We start from the raw sequence: 19,205 nt of genomic DNA on the forward strand, positions 1-19,205 counted from the left end.
CTGAGTCTTGGTTGCTGCATGGGCTTTTCTCTACTTGTGGAGAGCAGGGGTTACTCTCTAGTTGTGGTATGCAGGCTTCTCACTGCAGTGGCTTCTCTTGTAGAGCACAGGCTCTAGGGTACACAGGCTTAAGAAGTTACAGCTCCTGGACTTTCGAGCAGAGGCTCAATAGTTGTGGTGCAGGGGCCTATTTGCTTTGCAGTATGTGGGATCTTCCCATATCAGGGATCGAACCCATGTTTTCTGTGCTGGCAGGTGGATTCTTCACCACTGAGCCACCAGGGAACCCCACCAGTATCACTCTTGATGGGTAAGAAACCTAATGCATTTGAGGAAACAAACTAGCATCCAATATTGTAACTGTTCAAATGATTGTTTTTCAATCTGAATTTCTTTCCTGATAATTCTAATTTAGGTGGAAGAAATGTGTATTGGTAAATTTAGTTATGCTTTGATAAGTTCTTAAATCTTTAGGAGTCCACATTTCCCCCCTAATTTACTGTGTTTTGAGGCCATTCAATCCAATCAGAATGCTAATTGCAGATGCAGACATGGCATGACAGAAGTTACTGGTCATCCCCAATATTTATTCTTACCTTTGTCTACATTAGTAGAAGCCTCAACTTTTGGCTCACCAAATAGACATCAGAATACACATGACATTCACTAGCTTGTATCTATGGGTTTAAGTTCTGGCCAACATGGTATGAACTCAAGAATGTGTAAAATAAAACTTTGAAGTGCTATCTTTCATGAAATGGGTGTGAATTACATTTTCTTTACTCCCTTTTCCTACTGTAATACAAGTGTTGATGAGCAATACTGAATCCTTCAAATAATTGCATAATATAGTAGAGATGGCAGATCAACAAAATTGAAAGAGCCTGATTTGGTGATATTTTATAGTCCTGAACTCCCCTCTATAGAGATTATTAAGTTTGAGAGACATAAATTTATACCATATTTAAGCCACAGTTTTTTAGGTTTTTGTTACTGTAGTCAAATACTACTTTTATATACTTTTATATAGTTTTTATATACATGCATATATTCACCTATTTCACATATGGACACAAAAATTATAATAGAACATTCAGATAACAACAAATTGTGATTTTGTAATTATCTTTGTTTTGTGTTTTATTATTTAACTAGAAAGTATTTTGAGTTTCTGCCAAGACTGGTTAGAAATTACTTAATAGATGAATCTTAATACAAAATTACAAGATGGAATGCACTGTGATCAATAACCTTTGGCAGGTTAGGATTATACCACTGAAACATCAATGCTCACAGTGATCAGGAACATTTTGAACACAGACTCCAGGTGTGTCTGTGATTTGTCCAATCTGATTCTTGGCACCATAGAAAACTATGAGATGAATACAGGCACAGAATGGTCCACCTTATACTATATGAATGTGTTTTCCAAATGAAATATTTGATGTATTTTTCCCTGCTGATTTCCAATATTTAATTTGGCTTTTCACTGATAGTCTCTGTTGACTATTTGGAACATTTTGGGGAAGAGTCAAAAATGGGACATTGTTTACATATACATATACTATATATTACAGGCAATCTGAGAAACTAGAACCAGTTTAGTAATTTATCAACTGATAATTAAAGCTCTAAAAGGATTTTTGCCCACATTTTTTATATGGGGACTCCAGTTGACTCTCACCATCTAAGTTCTGCTCTTTCAATTCTGAGAGTCCTTAAGAATCAAAACATTTATCTTGTTTCTCTGTAACTGTTTAAGCAACTTTTTACAGTTATGTTCACTTTCCAAATTCTTATAGTTCTGGAACTTGGGACAGAATTGAAAACTATGGCAAGGTGTTCTTGGGACAGTTCTAAGGAGTTCAAATATAGTCAGAATCATAAGTAGAATATACAAAGAAAAATAATCATAAGGAACAGATTTTGGTTTTGCAGCACTGATGATGTAGGTAGGTTAGGATGATAAAAACTGAAAGGCAGGTTATTATAGATAGTATCTTTGTGTACTCCTCCACAAAAATTCACATGTTGAAACCCCACTCCCCAGTGTGACAGCATTAGGAGACAGGGTCCTTGAGAAGTGATTAGGATTAGATGGAGTCATAGAGGTTGAGCCCTTGAGAGTGCATTTAATCCTTTTGTAAGAATCATGAGAGAGCTTTTGTCCTCTCTCAGTTCATCATGGGAGGATACAATGACAAACCTGCAGTCTGCAACACAGAACCTCACTCCACAGGCACTTTCTAGCCTCCAAAATTGTGAGAAATGATTTTCTGTTATTTATAAACCACCAAGTTTGTGATATATTTTATATCAGCTCTAACTGACTAAGACAAAAAGGATCATAGGCATTTGCTTGTGATATTACACATGACGTGGGAAGTTAACTAGTATTTGTAAAAGAAAATATGAACTCTTAACAATCATAAAATTTGAGTTATTCAGAGACATGTTTCTACATATGGTTTATTTTATATTCATTCTTAAAAATATCTAGGCCTGGATTTTGACAACAATCCCAGACCAATGTTTGTTCCTTAGTAGGTTAGAATAAGGGTCTTGTTTTGGAGAAGGAAATGGCAATCCACTCCAGTACTATTGCCTGGAAAATCCTATCAGTAGGCTTCAGTCCATGGGGTTGCAAAGAGTCGGACATGACTGAGTGTCTTCACTTTCACTTCACTTTGATGCTGAGTGCTTTATGTCTCTGAGTGTCTTGGCATTCCTCACAGACAAAATTGGACTTTCCTATTTCTATCACTTCTCTTTAGACAGTTTTGTGCTTTGCATCAGGATTCTGCAGCCAGGGGAAATATTCACACTTGAGTATCACAGAAGCATTAAAGTACATAAGTATCATAAATTCAGCAGAATGAAAGCAGATCAACAAACAATTTTCACATTCTTCATATTACACGTGGCCTATGACTTATCACTGTGGTGAATCACCACATTTTTCCAAGAAGCACTCAGTTAACTGAGAGTATGCTTGGGGTTCATTCTTTTAGCAGATTTACTGAGTACCTACTGTATTACACCCTCTGTTCTAAGCATCTTACAACAGGGAATAAACAATTCCCCTTTGTCATGCAGCATGGATTCTGGTGGGAAAAAAACAGAAAAAAGATATCAGGAACTGATATTTAGCATGTCAGATAAATGTTACAGAGAAAAACAAGTAGTTGCTAGCTATGACAAGATTCAAAGTGTGAGTGCGGGATTTAATAGCCAAAACAGACTAGAGAAAAATCACCTATTAGGAAGGAAATTTGAAACTAGGCTATTAAAATGGTTATCAGCATCCAAATGGATGAGAAATTTGTTAAGAGTCCAGACAGCACAGGAAACTGCCAACCAGAAAATAAATCCTTAATTAATAAAAATATTATAAAGTCAGAAAAGTAAAAGTTGCTCGGTTGTGTCCAACTCTTTGTGATCCCACGGACTATAGTCCATGGAATTCTCCAGGCCAGATTACTGTAGTGGGTAGCATTTCCCTTCTCCAGGGGATCTTCCCAACCCCAGGGATCGAACCCAGGTTTCCCGCATTGTGGGCAGATTCTTTACCAGCTGAGCCACAAGGGAAGCCAAAGATGAATGCTCAACCAGAAGAAGAAAAGGATGATACAGCTAAAAGACATACTTTCAAAGGAAGATATGTTTTGATTTGTTTGTATTTTGGGATAATTGTTTAAGATTTTACCAACTCTAGATGTGGTGATGTGGAGTGAGAATCAAAACATCAGGCCCATTCACACTCCCGACACTAACATCTTTGAGGTTAGAATAAACAGCCTCCACTGAAGCAGGCTTTGAGGGAAATAATTCCCCCAGGGATTTATCTGGTTCAAGTGTAGTGTGATAGAAAAGGTTTCTCCTGATGAGCAGTAAGGGCAAGTAGGTCTAGAGATTCTACCTTCTGAGTACATACTCTGGAAGCACAGGTTGGAATATACAAGATTCTGAAGCAGGCTTTGAGGGAAATAATTCCCCCAGGGATTTATCTGGTTCAAGTGTAGTGTGATAGAAGAGGTTTCTCCTGATGAGCAGTAAGGGCAAGTGGGTCTAGAGATTCTACCTTCTGAGTACATACTCTGGAAGCACAGGTTGGAATATACAAGATTCTTAAGGCAGAAACCTGGAAAACAAGCTGCAAATAACCCCTCCCACCAAACATTTGCCCCGGCACAGCAACCCAAAATGTGATTATCAGCTATAATTATTATTATTAGGAACATAATAATTGCTAAAAATTTGTCAGATTAGCACAGCAATATTATCTATAGTAGAAAGAAAATATTTGCTCCAGAATAACAACAAAAATTGGTTGCTCAACTCAGAAGGTAAATCTAGTATCATTGGTTTCCTTTCTGTTTGCCTCTGGTTTCTATTACTGGTTTGCACAACCTCTTGGGATTAGTTGCTTATTTTAGTTGCACATTATACAAAGCAGTATTTCTCTTTATTTTATGTCAGACATCTTATTTAAACTTTAAAGTATTTGATATTTTATATTGGTTAAATTTTTATCATGTTTTTATTATTTATTTATTTTAAATTTTATCAAATTTTTATCATTTGTACTATGATTGAATGTACAGAAAGATGCATCAAATTTTACTGGGTGAGGAGGATGTGTAAGTTGAATTGCTTCAAGAAAAGTTCAGTGAATTAGAAAATCTACTTGGAATGTAACCACAAAGTGTGAGGAAGAGAGGCTGGTAATTCACATGTTGTCTATTAAAAATAAATCAACTGGATGTTTGACTCCAAAATAATGATTATTAGTTGTTGGTATGATAATTGTATTGGTCTTCTGGGGGGGCTTTATTCTTTAGAAGCCCTTATCATTCAGAGACATGTGATGATTTTTTTTGGATAAAATGAAATAACTGTCAGTTCAGTTCAGTTGCTCAATCGTGTTTGACTCTTTGCAACCCCATGAACCGCAGCATGCCAGGCCTCCCTGTCCATCACCAACTCCCACAGTCCACCCAAACCCATGTCCATTGAGTCGGTGATGCCATCCAACCATCTCATCCTCTGTCATCCCCTTCTCCTCCTGCCCTCAATCTTTCCCAGAATCAGGGTCTTTTCCAATGAGTCAGATCTTCACATCAGGTGGTCAAAATGTTGAAATAACCATACTACTTTTAAATTAATCCAAGGTAAAAATGTGGGTATAGATAAAATAAAATTGACTTCATATTGACAATAGTTGAGGCTGAGTACATAGGAGTTTATTATGCTTTCTATTTTTGTATATATTTGGAAACTTTCCATAGCAAATGTATAATTTAAATAAGCAAACAAAATAGAAGTAATAAGACCTTTTCTATAAATCATGGATGAAGCATGCTGTTTCTGACATGGCTTGGACAGAACTTAGCTTAGTTCTCCTTTATTTTTCTGTCTGATGCCTTGGAACATAAAATTTGAGCCTCTTATAAATACACATAATTTCTTTTACCTTTTCCTTATTTTTATTACATATGTTGTAGGACTCTTTGTTGTTGTTGTTAAGGAAACTTCACTATTGAACAAGATTGGGTTATAAAATGAATATTTTGTGATGCAGCAAAATTTTCCAAACTTCCTCTGGAAAAGCTGGTCCAACATCTTTCGCGACCCTGAAGTACGCTATTGCGCGCTAGTTTTTCAAGATGTGGATAACTGTTCCTCTGTCCTTGTGTTTCAAGTCACCAGAATGGGAACGAAATCTCATCTCCAGGGAGAAGGTTGTAGGGACTCCAACCCATTCTTTCCTAAACATCCACACACCGTTTCCCCTCCCTCCACCCACACAGGAGCGCGAGCACACCTCTACAGCCACGTCCAGATTTGAACGCTGCAGGCTCACAACTGCCCCTGGCAGGCTCTATGGGGACAGCTAGGCAAGGAGAGAGAGCAAGCAACTAGAGGTAAAGACCTGAGTTTGCTGCCTTTTCCTCCTCTCCCGCTCCTGTCCCTCCTATTCGCCTCTCTTGGCCCACCGCCAACCACATCCCTGCCCTTCCTCTATTCTCCATTCAGTCCTCTCCCCGCCGCCCCTCCTCACCCCACCTGCTCCTCTCGCCCCCTCCCTTCCCGAGCAGCGGGTAGAAGAGACGCCACAGCTGCTGCTGTTCCAGCCGCAGCAGCCGCCGCGGACCGTCCGGGTCATCATCACCCCGCCCACGCCCGGTGCGGAGGCTGAGGTCGCGCACTGGCCTGGGGATGAGGGAGTCGGCGAGCGTGGCGTGGCTGGGAGAGGGGCGGGAGGCGTGAGGAGGACTCAAAAGCAGCTTCCCCGCGGCGGGCAGGACTCCACTGCGCCTCTGCGCTGGAGAGGTCTTTGGGTGACTGACTGGACAGGCGCCCCAGAGACACTTTCTAGCCGGCAATTCGGTGGGGTCCGTTGACTGCTGAGCTGTCGTGATCTGGGTGGCATCAGCTGGTGAGGGCAGACGCCACCTCCTGAGCAACCAGAACTCAGGAAACCAGAGATCCCGGAGGAAAGAACCCAGGAGGAGAAAAGGGGTCCAGGGAGCCCAGCTGCTCAGGGTTCCCTTAGGTGCTGGTGGAAACCTGTCACATGGCAGCAAGTAAGTACCTTTTTCTTGCTGAGTGCCCAGTCCCGGGTTGGTGATAGCTGTCGTCTGCTGCCAGCCTTTCCGACCCACCCTGGCTGCGCCACCCCATACACACCCTTAGGGTCCCCAGTAGGAAATTCTGGGCTCAGATTAAGAGAACTGCTTCAACAGCAGCCACTGTCTGAATGTTTTCCCTGCACTGTATGCTGTGTGTGGTCAGTTTTCTCATCTCACCAGGTAAGCTTCTGAAAAAGCAAGATGCTCTGGTAGTGTAAAATTTCTAAACACCTTATATGGCAATGACTTTTTGGTTACACGGTACAATAATAGAACAGAAGGAATAAAAGCTTACGCCGGATAAAGTATACTTCTAACAAATCTTATCTCTTACTCCAAGTAACTTAGTGATTTCAAGGTTGGTGCTTTTCGTGTAAGAATCAATAGTATAAAATTAGCAGCACAAATGTGATAGGAAATGGCATGCCCAATTTTCATGGCTGGGCATTTTGGTACTGTTTGGATCAACAGGTTTTTGTTTCCATTTTTCCATTGTTTGTCTCTGTAAAATGCATACCTTCTGAAGGTTTTCTTTTGAAAGTGATGATGATGTGTTCATGGCAACTCTGGTTATATGTTGCTTCTGATACTTAGGATATCGGTCTAAGAGGGACAAATGATGAATTCATGCGGAATAACACACTAATGGGTTCCTTTCATTAATGGAAATCATAGAGTCAAGTTTGGATATTGGCCAGAAAAATCTCTTGAAATGGGAAGGAGTTTGGGTGGTGCTTTTTGTGAATATTTTTCTTCCTAGCTATCATGTAGTCTGTAGCAAATATCAGGAAGCCGGGCCCTGCTATGACCAGGCCTAATTCAAGTTTCTATAACCCAACCTCTAGTTTTACAAGTAGAGAAGACAAGACGCATGAGTAATAATTTGATGAGCTTACTTGGGTTAATCACTGATGAGCGAATCATTGAAGAAAACTTGGAATTTAATATGACAAATAACTTTGAATTTAATGTGGCAAAACTTTATTTTTGTTTATATAAAATTGAAGTAGTCTAACTTTTGATTAAGCTTTATGTTTCTTATTTGTAAATAACATAAAAAAAAACCTTACAGATCCTGATAAGGACCAAATGACAGAGATTACATGAAGGGTTATGTAAAGGTAGTACCATGTATAACTACTGCTTGTATAAGGAATTGTTCCTCATTTTCATCCACTTCACTCTCTGGCTCTCAGTTAAAGTCCAGTTCAATATAAGTTTTGACAGGCCTCACTAGAATGCACTAGAGAAAGCAAAATTCAAATTCAAGTCACGAACTATTGCCACCAGTACAATTTAAAGTATATTCAACCTGTGAGCCTCCATCCTTACAAAATTGTGTGCCTTGGATAACAATTCATATTTAAACACTTTTGAATATTCTCAAAATATGCTTTATTATCTTTTTCTTTTTAGTTTTAAATTTTGTTTTAGGTATATGTTCTTACTTCCTTGGAATGAAACCATCAAATATTTGGATATTGCTGAATTTATTTGGTCCACTAATTAACACAGGGGAAGTCAAAATTTAGGCATAAATACACTATTCCTGACTGCTGCTGCTGCTGCTGCTAAGTCGCTTCAATCGTGTCTGACTCTGTACAACCCCATAGACGGCAGCCCACCAGGCTCCCCCGTCCCTGGGATTCTCCAGGCAAAACACTGGAGTGGGTTGCCATTTCCTTCTCCAATGCATGAAAGTGAAGAGTGAAAGTGAAGTCACTCAGTCGTGTCCGACTCTTAGCGACCCCATGGACTGCAGCCCACCAGGCTCCTCCGCCCATGGGATTTTCCAGGCAAGAGTACTGGAGTGGAGTGCCATTGCCTTCTCCTGACTGCCAGGATTTATTAAAATTCTGCACTGAGGGGAGAGGTACTGTGAGCTACCAGTGTATTCAAAACAATAGGAGAAAAACCTGAAATAGGACAGGCTCAGGAAAAGGAACCAACAGATTTCAGATGACAGGATACAGTGTTGCCATGTCAGTTACCACTGGAGAGGGAGCCCTGGAACTAAGCACCTAGAAACTGGGTCCTCTGTTTCCTGTGGGAGAGGCTCTGGGAGGATAGTTGACACATTCCCACTAACTTTGTGCAGGTAGGATGAATACAGGCCTAAAGCACACTGGAAATGGGAGCAACCATATTTTACTCAATGTCGCACTTAGGAAAGAAGTATCCTAATATGCCCTAGTGCTAGATCTCATTATGACAGAATCTGTAACACCACTGAGATAGTCAACCCTCAACCTACCACCATGACTTTCTCTTAAAAACTTATGGTGGAGGCATAAGCCTGAAAGAGACATTCTTTTATTCCTGGGAGTCTGGTTCCATGATTTCAACTAACTCCTGTCACAACTGGTCCACTGTGACAGGACATCTACAAACTCTTTCCACCCTGACAAACAATCAGCCATGTGCGGTCACCCACCATCATATGACACTAACTTGTATGGACAAACCTCATTTTCCCCTGAGTTGGTCCCCTTTTCTTCTATTAATATGGGCTAACCAAGGCCATGCAAACTAGGTCTTACCTCTGAAAAAGGTACACTTTTTCAGTGTACACTGAAAAAGGGAACCTTTAATGTTAGAGAACATTTTTGAGGTTGTACTCCACGCTGATACGGGGAACTCTCATTTGTCTAGATAACGTATCTCTATTGTGTACACAGCATTTCTGATTGGATTGACTCAGTTTGTTGCTGACTGAGGACAGCCAGCTCTGTGGACAGTTTTGATTGTGGTGACAGCCAGGTGCTGGATTGTATCAGCATGAAACAGAAACTTAATGAAAATGTTGAAGCCCCCCTCAGGGAAATTTCTGATTTTAAAGATCAAAGATTACTCCATCCAGGACACTTGGTTTTAAACCAGGACATAAGAGGATGCTGACTGGGGGGCCATAGTCCCTGGTTGAATATATGGTGCTGAGTGGAATATTCCTTCTCTCCTTCTTTAAATGACACAGTGAGGCTCCCCATCCACCAACCTCTCATTCTTTGGGTTTTTGCAGAGACTGTATGGTCTAAGCACCTGATAAGGCTTTGGCTCTGGTCCATATCTGGTCTCACCCTAGTCTGTTTTATGGCTCTTTTCTAGTTGCTTTCCAATTTGAGAAGGAATTAGTGCTTGTGTATTTGGTTCTACATTTGAAAAGCTAGAGTAGTTTCAGGGTGGTATAAGTAGATCCCGTAAAAGCAGACCTACGGTTTCAGAGTGACCAGGAGCAGAGGTAAAGAGCCAATTCTAAGAAGCCTCTAAGGTTCCAGGGACTATGAGAGTTCTGGAATGTTTTTAATTTGTGTTGCACAGATTCGGTGGAGCCTGAAACCATAGGCCAGAGGGTCTCAGGATTGCTAATGAGTCTAGAAGTTACATACAAAGCAAGCTCTCCTTTGTATTATTTTCATAGGAGCAAGAATACTTTCCTCCCTCTTGAGATCTTAGCTCTTTAGGTGGCCTCTGGCCATTTCTTCTGATCAAGGGTCTGATTGACTAGGGTCATAAAAATAGCTAGTTCTGGAAAGATTCTGGCTTTTCCCCAGTGTGCTTGTTTTGGTGGCCTGGACAGGCACAGCTATAAATTATTATCATATCCATAGAAACAAGGAAACAAGGGACCCTGCTAGTGAACCATGAGGTTTCCATAGAGAAGCTCAAGGGGGCCTACTTAAAACCCAGGCAACTTTCCTTCATGTTCCTGGAACTCTTCTCTGCCTCCACTGCCAGTTCTAACTCTTAACCCTGGTGAGAGTTCATCTCCCACAGACACTTACTCTCCTGCATCCTATCAAAGCATGCCTTGACCTTTCCTTAGGCCTGTTCTTTTAAGTGGATGTGAAAAGAGACTGGGTGCTAAGACTCTCTCATAAAACACTCTTGTTCGAATTTCTTCTCCTCAGTATAAATCGTAACACTGTGAATGTGTGGTATCTGAATTCCTGAACTGCTTCTCTCTGGAAAGATGACTTTTCCAAAGACCTGATCTCCTGGTTATATTAGTGAACCATCACTAGAATTCGAGTCTATTAGATCTGAGTAGAGTTCAGGTGGCTCAGACGGTAAAGAATCCACCTGCAATGCAGGAGACCTGAGTTTGATCCCTAGGTTGGGTAGATTCCCCTGGAGAAGGGAATGACTCCACTCCAGTATTCTTGCCAGGTGGGTTAAAGCCCATGGGTTGCAAAGAGTTGGATATGACCGAGCACCTAACCCTTTCACCTTTCACTTCAGTTCTCAAAGAAGAACTTTTAATTTGGGGGAAAGATGGAACATATTCCTTTGGATTTTTGCTGGTACTTATTTATTTCCAAGACTTCTTTCCTAAGTTTTAAATTCAGAAAAGTACCCAGAATGAAAAATTCTTAAGAAATAAAATCAAAGCAAAATGGCAATACATACTTATATTTTTGAGAAAATTACTTATTTATTACTTTCTTCTGCAGAATAACATATTCTAGGAATGTGTTGGCTGAAATTTTCACAGTGAGGGAGTTGAGTCCAGAATTAAGTGTATGTATTGAAGCCAAATCAGGATGACCACAGCTGCAGGCAGAATCTAGGTTCAAGTGTAGGAGTCAGATAATCAAAGCTAAACAGGAAGTAAGCAACTGAAGTGAAAAATATGATCCCAAAGCAGAAAAAGAAATAGGCTGAAGTCACAGGGAACAGACAGCTATAAAATTCCAGGTGGATTGGCATTATTCTGGTCAATCTCCTTTATTCCTAAGCCTTCAGTGTGTAAACTTTACATTTCTGGATTTTAATAATGCATGTACATGGTAAATTATGGTCAAGTAGTACTTTTCAGGTGGCACAGTGGTAAAGAATCTGCCTACTAATGCAGGAGACGAAAGAGACACGGGTTCAATCCCTGGGTCAGGAAGATCCCCTGGAGTAGGAAATGGCAACCCACTCCAGTATTCTTGCCTGGAGAATCCCATGGACAGAGGAGAGCCTGGTGGGTTACAGTTGGTGGGGTCACAAAGAGTCAGACATGACTGAGTGACTGAGCAAGCACGCATGAGTATAGAAATACTAACAAGAAAGCAACAGAGCTCTTTGACACCTTTTCAGTCCCTCTCCATAGACATAAGCAGTTTCTTCCTTTTAAAGGGAAAACATCATGCATGTGCAAGCATATATGCCACTGTGTACCTAATCCTCATAAAACATTTTAGTCAAAGATGTTCTTTGAATGCAATGCAAGCTGTTCTCAACACTATGTTTTTCACTAAATAATTTATTTGGTGAATCTTTCCATATGAACTTAAACTTCAGCAACATATTCATAGGGCAGTTTAACTGCTGGGTGAAAGAGTTCATTCAGCATTATTTTAGGGAGTATTGTCAAGCAGCCTTTCAGAAAAAAATGCACTTGTTTACACTCTCAACTGAACTGTGAGAGGGCCCATTACTTCTGTATCCTAGCCTGCCAAAGATGGCATCCATTGGGAAGAATCTCAAGTATGTCTCTAGAGTTTTACTGCTAAAATTATTGAGTGTTTTAATCTTACCATATCTTTCAAAATACCGTGACTCATCTTTCCTGACGCTTCCTTAAAGACAATTAAAATATTTTTGTATCCTTCATGAGAAAAAAGCAATGCATCTAATATCATTTGAGTTCTAAACCCTGGGGAAGAAAATACAATTGAGAACTTTTGGTGAAAGGGCTTTGCATCAGAGAATTTAGCTGTGAGTCATTACAGAAACTGGGAAAGATGAAATATAAGCCATAATACATCTATGAAGTACAATCAAAAGGCTCCAATGAATAGAAATATGATCTAAATTCTTCACTTCATTAAAGCAGGTGTGGTTCCTATATTCTCAACAATACAGAGATTCCAGTTAATCATTACATTAACTCTGTCTCCCTCACTTATGTATGCAGTACATTCTAGTCCCCAAATGTTCACAGCCTTGTTACTATTATCATTATGTTTTTGTGCAATTATCTGAATGTAATTGGTGCAAGAGGCTTGCTGCATTATCCATGTCTAATAGCATAATTGTCTCAAAATAGCTTGGAAAACATGTGAGAAGTCTTTTTACCCTTTATTTCCTATTTCCTGTCAGAGTGAAATTGACATTTGCTGTTATCACTTCTCTATGGATCTATGGTGCTAATTTTTGCTTCATTGTTTTTAGTTTGCATTATCTTGCTGTACAGGTCTACACCTTTGTAGGTTACTCTAAATCTTTTGGTAAATGTATTAAGAGAATTTATATATATATATATTATCCCTTACAGAGTAAAACATTTCATAATTCTCTTTGGCAAAGCTACTCTAGCATCTGTTTCTCATGCCTAGGATCAAGTCTACCTTACCAGAAAGCATATGGGTTGATTACTTAGATGCAGTAGTTTTAATTCCCTCAGGTGGGAAAAATGGAAGTGAAGAGGCTGTGAGTGCTCTGGACAGTCACCTCCTACATGTGCAATATCTGTCTTCCCAGCTTGACTGCATTACTGGTAGGCTGTACTCTGGGAATCGAACTGAGGGACAGGGAAGCAATGCATAACAGGATATGGAGGGAGAGAAGAAAACACTGACTTCTGGTAGCCCCTTTCTTCCCTGGCCTTCATGATCTCTAAGATGATGCAGCTGCAGTTGCTGATTGAGAATGCTGCTTATCCACACAGCCTCCTCCCTGGGAAATAAACTACAGAGAGGCCGAGCATGAGATGACTGGTTGAGTGACTGTGTCATTCATCATCTAACTCAGATGCTTTCCTTTGAAAAGGACAGTGAATGACATAAATAATTAGTTCTCAGCAACAAAAATACACTCAAATTATCCCTAGAACCCTGTGATTCCTGGTCATGCTACTGAACTATGAAACTGAGTGGGTCAGAAACAAAAGGAAAGGGTGGAAGGCAAAAGTTAGATTTATTATCTTGGGGGGAACTGGGAGCAACAGGATAAGGTAGATGTTCCGGTTGCATATTTTATTTCAAACTTTAGACCTGTTTTGCACCAGGACATATGTAGTAGAATGGCAACATCTGGTAAGGTCAAGGCACCCATAGAATCAGGAAAATTCTAGAGCTGAGGGAGATAAGGGGTCCAGAGAGGTGAAAAGCATGTGATCCTTTGGAGAAGTGATTTTCTAAAGCAAGTATTTGCCTCAGAAATTCTGGTATAAGCCTCGTTTGTCTCTCGTACTTGGGATATCAGAGAACATAAAACAACATGTAATGATGTCTCTGCTTGCTTTATGAGGGTGGTTGGATGAAGTATGGCTATCAGCCAAGGAATCTTTCTCTCTAGCAGGCTGCATCAGGTTCATCCCAAGGGGCCCTAGCCCAAGATACTCTGAAATTGTCTGTCTGGGTTGGGCTGCTGACTCCTACATTTTCAATATTAGCACTAATATCCAGTCAAGAGCTGATATGATTCAAATCAGGTGCAACAAGAAGGTATTCTTTCCCTACAACTCAGTATCGGGATGTTAATCCAAGGCCACCATCCTCTCCCCTTCTTCTCAGAGGCCTCAGGATTCATAAACTGCATGTTTGACACTCTCACATCTAGTCAACCACCCAGGACCACATTATTGAAAGTTTTGTGCCCATCTCAAGCTAACCTAGAGCCAGAGTAGATGCTGGAGGTTTATGGTTCGCCTTAGATGACAACTGGTCCAGAGCGCTTCCATCTGATTTGCAGATTTAGGGCACCGTTTGTGGATCTATGAGCTTAGTTCCACTGGTCAGAAGCTGAGCATAAATGAAGGGCCAAAAAAAAAAAAAATCCACAGTTTCATTTCAGATTGAGAGGATGCTTAAGGAGGTCAACTGGTTGTGAATGGTCCCAAGAGCGCCGAGGTATAGTTCCAGTTCTGTATTTTTAAAACAAATATTGAGATCATATCTTATATGTCAGGGGAACAAGATGCATCAAGGACATTAGGACTGAAGACAGCTTATAGAATCTAGTTGCATGACAGAGCCCCTTTGAATTCCTTTGGGAAGTGGCAAAGAGTACTATTTTTTATTTTGTATTGTTAACTCCTAATATGGCTACTGGCCAGGAATTTTTGGTTAATGATCTAATAGATCTTTGGGTTCGTGAGAAGTACAATTCTAGGAAGATTCCAGTTCCATTACAATGTGCTCATTTTTTCAGTGTAACAAGGGGTAATTCAGAAATCCCAGAGGCCACTTTCACAAAGCAGTGGAAATTTTGAGAATACCTAGAAAAATTGGGAACATTGAGTGCTTTAGAATATTGAGTTAGACCACTTTCCTAGACTCCCTGGTAGGGAACCAAAGCAGTTGTTTTCTTAGAAGAATCAAGTAAGACTATTTAGGGTAGAATTAGCTTAACCTTCTATGTTCCTGGCAGTTGGGCTTTCTGTTGCCTTTATCACTGTCAGAATAGTATTTTTTGTTAAGCCTGGAGACCCTCATTGGGATCCTACACCCAGTGATCTGCATCCCTTCTTGGTATTTCAGCTGCCACTAAGCTTCCTGTTCATTGTTCTTAGACAATTTGCAATCAGATGCAGATAGACTGTTAACTGACGCTGGCCAGGATTTCCTATTGTGTGTATTGACTGTGTCATTCTGAAGTTTAAGGTCCTTGACTGTGCTTCTTTCTTCAAGAAACGAGATATTAATTCTCATTGTTGGAAAATTTGATGAACTGTCTGTAGAATCCAGACCCACTAGTGTTGGAGATGATTTTAATTTGCATCTCTTTTGCTTTGAAATAATATTTTTCAGAGATAACCAAGATAACTTGATTCTTATTTGTTTACAAGTCTGTCTCCCACTGCCCTTAAATTCAGTAACTATAATTTATTAATATTTACAGCACTGATACCTAGCTCAGTGCTTGGCGCCTAATAAATACATGTTCCACAAATGACTGATAAATATATGAATATCAAAAGCAAACACCATGGTTAAACTTATTGCCCTATATGATATGTCAAACTGCAGTAACAATCTTTAAAGGAACATTAGAGCTCACTTTTTTTTTTTTAAACTTTACAATATTGTATTGGTTTTGCCAAACATCAAAATGAATCTGCCACAGGTATACATGTGTTCCCCATCCTGAACCCTCCCCATACCATCCCTCTGGGTCGTCCCAGTGCACCAGCCCCAAGCATCCAGTATCGTGCATCGAACCTGGACTGGCAACTCGTTCCATATATGATATTATACGTATTTCAATGCCATTCTCCCAAATCATCCCACCCTCTCCCTCTCCCACAGAGTCCAAAAGACTGTTCTATACATCAGTGTCTCTTTTGCTGTCTCATATACAGGGTTATTGTTACCATCTTTCTAAATTCCATATATATGCGTTAGTATACTGTATTGGTGTTTTTCTTTCTGGCTTACTTCACTCTGTATAATAGGCTCCAGTTTCATCCACCTCATTAGAACTGATTCAAATGTATTCTTTTTAATGGCTGAGTAATACTCCATTGTATATTAGAGCTCACTTTTTAAAAACATAGCTGAAACCAAAAAGCTAAAATATAGAATTATAAACATATATGACTGTAGATACATTTTTGAGAGACTTGAGAGATATATTTTTGAGAGTGCTTGCAACCACTTTCTACAACATGTGCTGTGCTTAGTCGCTCAGTCGTGTCCAACTCTTTGCAACTGCATGGACTGTAGCCAGGCTTCTCTGTCCGTGAAGATTCTTCAGGCAAGAATACCGGAGTGGGTTGCCATATCTTCCCAACCCAGGGATCAAACCCAGATCTCCCATGCTGCAAGCAGATTCTTTACCATCTGAGTCACCAGGGAAGTCTTCTGCAAGATAACATATTCCAATAATGTGTTAACAAGGGGTCTGAGATGGGTTAGGACAAAGAAACTAAGGGAGGATAGAGTTGAGCAATCAGGAAATCTGAAGCCACCAAAAAGCCCAGAACTGGGACCTGAAGTAGGTCAAGGCTAAGTTAGGCACACATGTTTTTGTTGTTCAGTCTCCCAATCATGTCCAGCTCTTTGTGACACCATAGACTGCAGCACACCAGGCCTCCCTCTCACCATCCCCCAAAGTTTGCCCAAGTTCATGTCCATTGCATCAGTGATGCCATCCAGCCATCTCATCCTCTGACGCCCTCTTCTCCTTCTGCCCTCAATCTTTCCCAGCATCAGGGATTTTTCCAGTGAATCAGCTGTTCACATCAGATGACCAAAATACTAGATCTTCAACTTCAGCATCAGTCTTTCCAACAAGTATTCAGGGTTGATTTCCCTTGAGCTTGACCGGTTTGATCTCTTTGTTGTCCAGGGGACTTTCAGGAGTCTTCTCCAGCACCACAATTCAAAGGCATCAACTCTTTGGCACTCTGCCTTCTTTATGGTCCAGCTCTCACAAGCACACATGACCACTGGGAAAACCATAACCTTGACTGTATGGACACTTGTTGGCAGAGTAATGTCTCTGCCTTTCAACACACTGTCTAGGTTTGTCATTGCATTCCTGCCAAGAAGCAGTTGTCTTCTGATTTCATGGCTCCAGTCACCATCCACAGTGATTTTAGAGCCCAAGAATAGGAAATCTGTCACTATTTCCACCTTTTCCCTTTCTCTTTGCATGAAGTAATGGGGCTGGATGCCATGATCTTAGGTTTTTTAATATTTAGTTTTAAGCCATTCTTTCACTGTCCTTCTTCACCCTCATCAAGAGACTCTTTAGTTCTTTACTTTCTGCCATTAGAGTGGTATCATCCACACACCTGAGGCTGTTGAGGTTTCTCCCGCCTATCTTGATTCCAGCTTGTAACTCATCCAGCCCAGCACTTCTCATGATGTGCTCAGCATATAGGTTAAATAAACAGCATGACAGCAGACAGCCCTGTCGTACTCCTTTCTCAATCTTGAACCAATCAGTTGCTCTATACAGGATTCTAACTACTGCTTTGTAACCTGCATACAGGTTTCTCAGGAGACAGGTAAGATGGTGTGGTATTCCCAACTCGTAAGAGCTTTCCACAGTTTCTTATGATCCACAGCCTTTTGTGTAGTCATTGAAACAGAGACAGGTGTTTTTCTGAAATTCCCTTGCTTTCTCTATGATCCAGCAAACGTTGGCAATTTGATCTCTGGTTCCTCTGCCTTTTCTAAACCCAGGTTGGACATCTGGAAGTTCTTCGTTTGCATATGCTAAAGCCTAGCATGAAAGATTTTAAACATGACCTTACCCACATGGGAGATGAGTGCAGTTGTTGGATAATTAGCACATTCTTTGATACTACTCTTCTTGGGAATTGGGATGAGAGTTGACCTTTTCCACTCCTGTGACCACTGGTGGGTCTTCCAGATTTGCTGGCATACTGAATGCAACACTTTGATGACATCATCCTTTAGGGTTTTGAATAGCTCTCCTGGAATTCCATCACATCCACTAGCTTTATTAATAGCAGTGCTTTCTAAGGCCCAGTTGACTTCACACTCCAGAATGTCTGGCTCTGGGTGACTGACCACACCATCTTAGTAATCTGGTTCACTAAGATCTTTTTTGTACAGAGGAAAGGCATGTATTCTTTCCATGTCTTCTTGATCTCTTCACTGTCTACTAGGTCTCTGCTGTTTCTGTCCTTATTGTGCCCATCTTTGGGCAAAGTGTTCCCTTGATACTTCTGATTTTCCCAAACAGATGTCTAGTCTTTCCCCTTCTGTTCTTTTCTTCTGTTTTATGAACTGTTCATTGAAGAAGGCCTTCTTGTCTCTCCTTGCTAGTCTTTGGAACTCTGCATTTAGTTGTATGTACCTTTCACTTTCTCCCTTGGTTTTCACTTCTCTTCTTTTTTCCAGCTATTTGTAAAGCCTCCTCCGACAACCACTTTGTCGTCATGCTTTTCTTTTTCTTTGGGATAGTTTGTTCACTGCCTCCTGTGCAGTATTATGGACCTCAGTCCATAGTTCTTCAGGCACACTGTCTACTAGATCTAATCCTTTGGATCTATTCATCACCTCCACTGCATATTCATAGGGGATTTGATTTAAGTCATACCTGGCTGGCCTAGTGGTTTTCCTGGCTTTCTTTAGCTTAAGCCTGAATTTTGCTATGAGAAGCTGATGATCTGAGCCACAGTTAGCTCCTACTCTTGTTTTTGCTGACTGTATACAGCTTCTCAATCTTTGGCTACAAAGAATGTAATCAATTTGATTTTGGTATTGACCATTTTTTGACGTCCATGTGTAAAGTCATCTCTTGTGTTGTTGAAAAAGGGTGTTTGCTATGACTAGTGCATTATCTTGGAAGAATTCAGTTAGCCTTTGTGCTGCTTCATGTAGCCATTCCCTCCTCCAGGGGATCACATTTAGTCAGAATTCTCTGCTATGACCTGTCCATTTTGAGTGGCCCTACACAGCATGGCTTATAGCTTCATTGAGTTATACAAGCCCCTTCACCATGACAAGGCAGTGATCTGTGAAGGGGTTGGCACACACAATGAGGAGAATTAACCAAAATTGGCTAAACCCTGGGCAGAACACAACTGTAGAGAGTATAAAGACAAGAGCCAAAAATCAAATCATTTAAGTCAGGAAAGGGTGAAATAATCTCAGGGGCAAGAAAAAG

The 19,205-nt window shown here is 40.5% G+C and overlaps 1 protein-coding gene across 4 annotated transcripts in view; it reads left to right on the forward strand.

The window, feature by feature from the left end:
* The first annotated feature begins 6,107 nt into the window (after nucleotides 1-6,107).
* The window catches only part of SCN7A (sodium voltage-gated channel alpha subunit 7), an 84,488-nt gene continuing 71,390 nt past the window's right edge, over nucleotides 6,108-19,205 (forward strand). For 2 of the 4 annotated variants that reach the window (XM_044934405.2, XM_044934403.2), the window contains exon 1: nucleotides 6,110-6,587. In XM_044934405.2, coding sequence (XP_044790340.2) covers nucleotides 6,578-6,587 — 10 coding nt within the window. In that variant the 5' untranslated portion in view covers nucleotides 6,110-6,577. Of the gene's footprint in view, nucleotides 6,588-19,205 lie in introns of all 4 variants that reach the window. The other 2 variants (XM_044934402.2, XM_006065123.4) reach the window with 2 other exon arrangements.

The sequence above is a fragment of the Bubalus bubalis genome, chromosome 2, assembly GCF_019923935.1.
Source record: "Bubalus bubalis isolate 160015118507 breed Murrah chromosome 2, NDDB_SH_1, whole genome shotgun sequence".
Classification (NCBI taxonomy): Eukaryota; Metazoa; Chordata; class Mammalia; order Artiodactyla; family Bovidae; genus Bubalus; species Bubalus bubalis.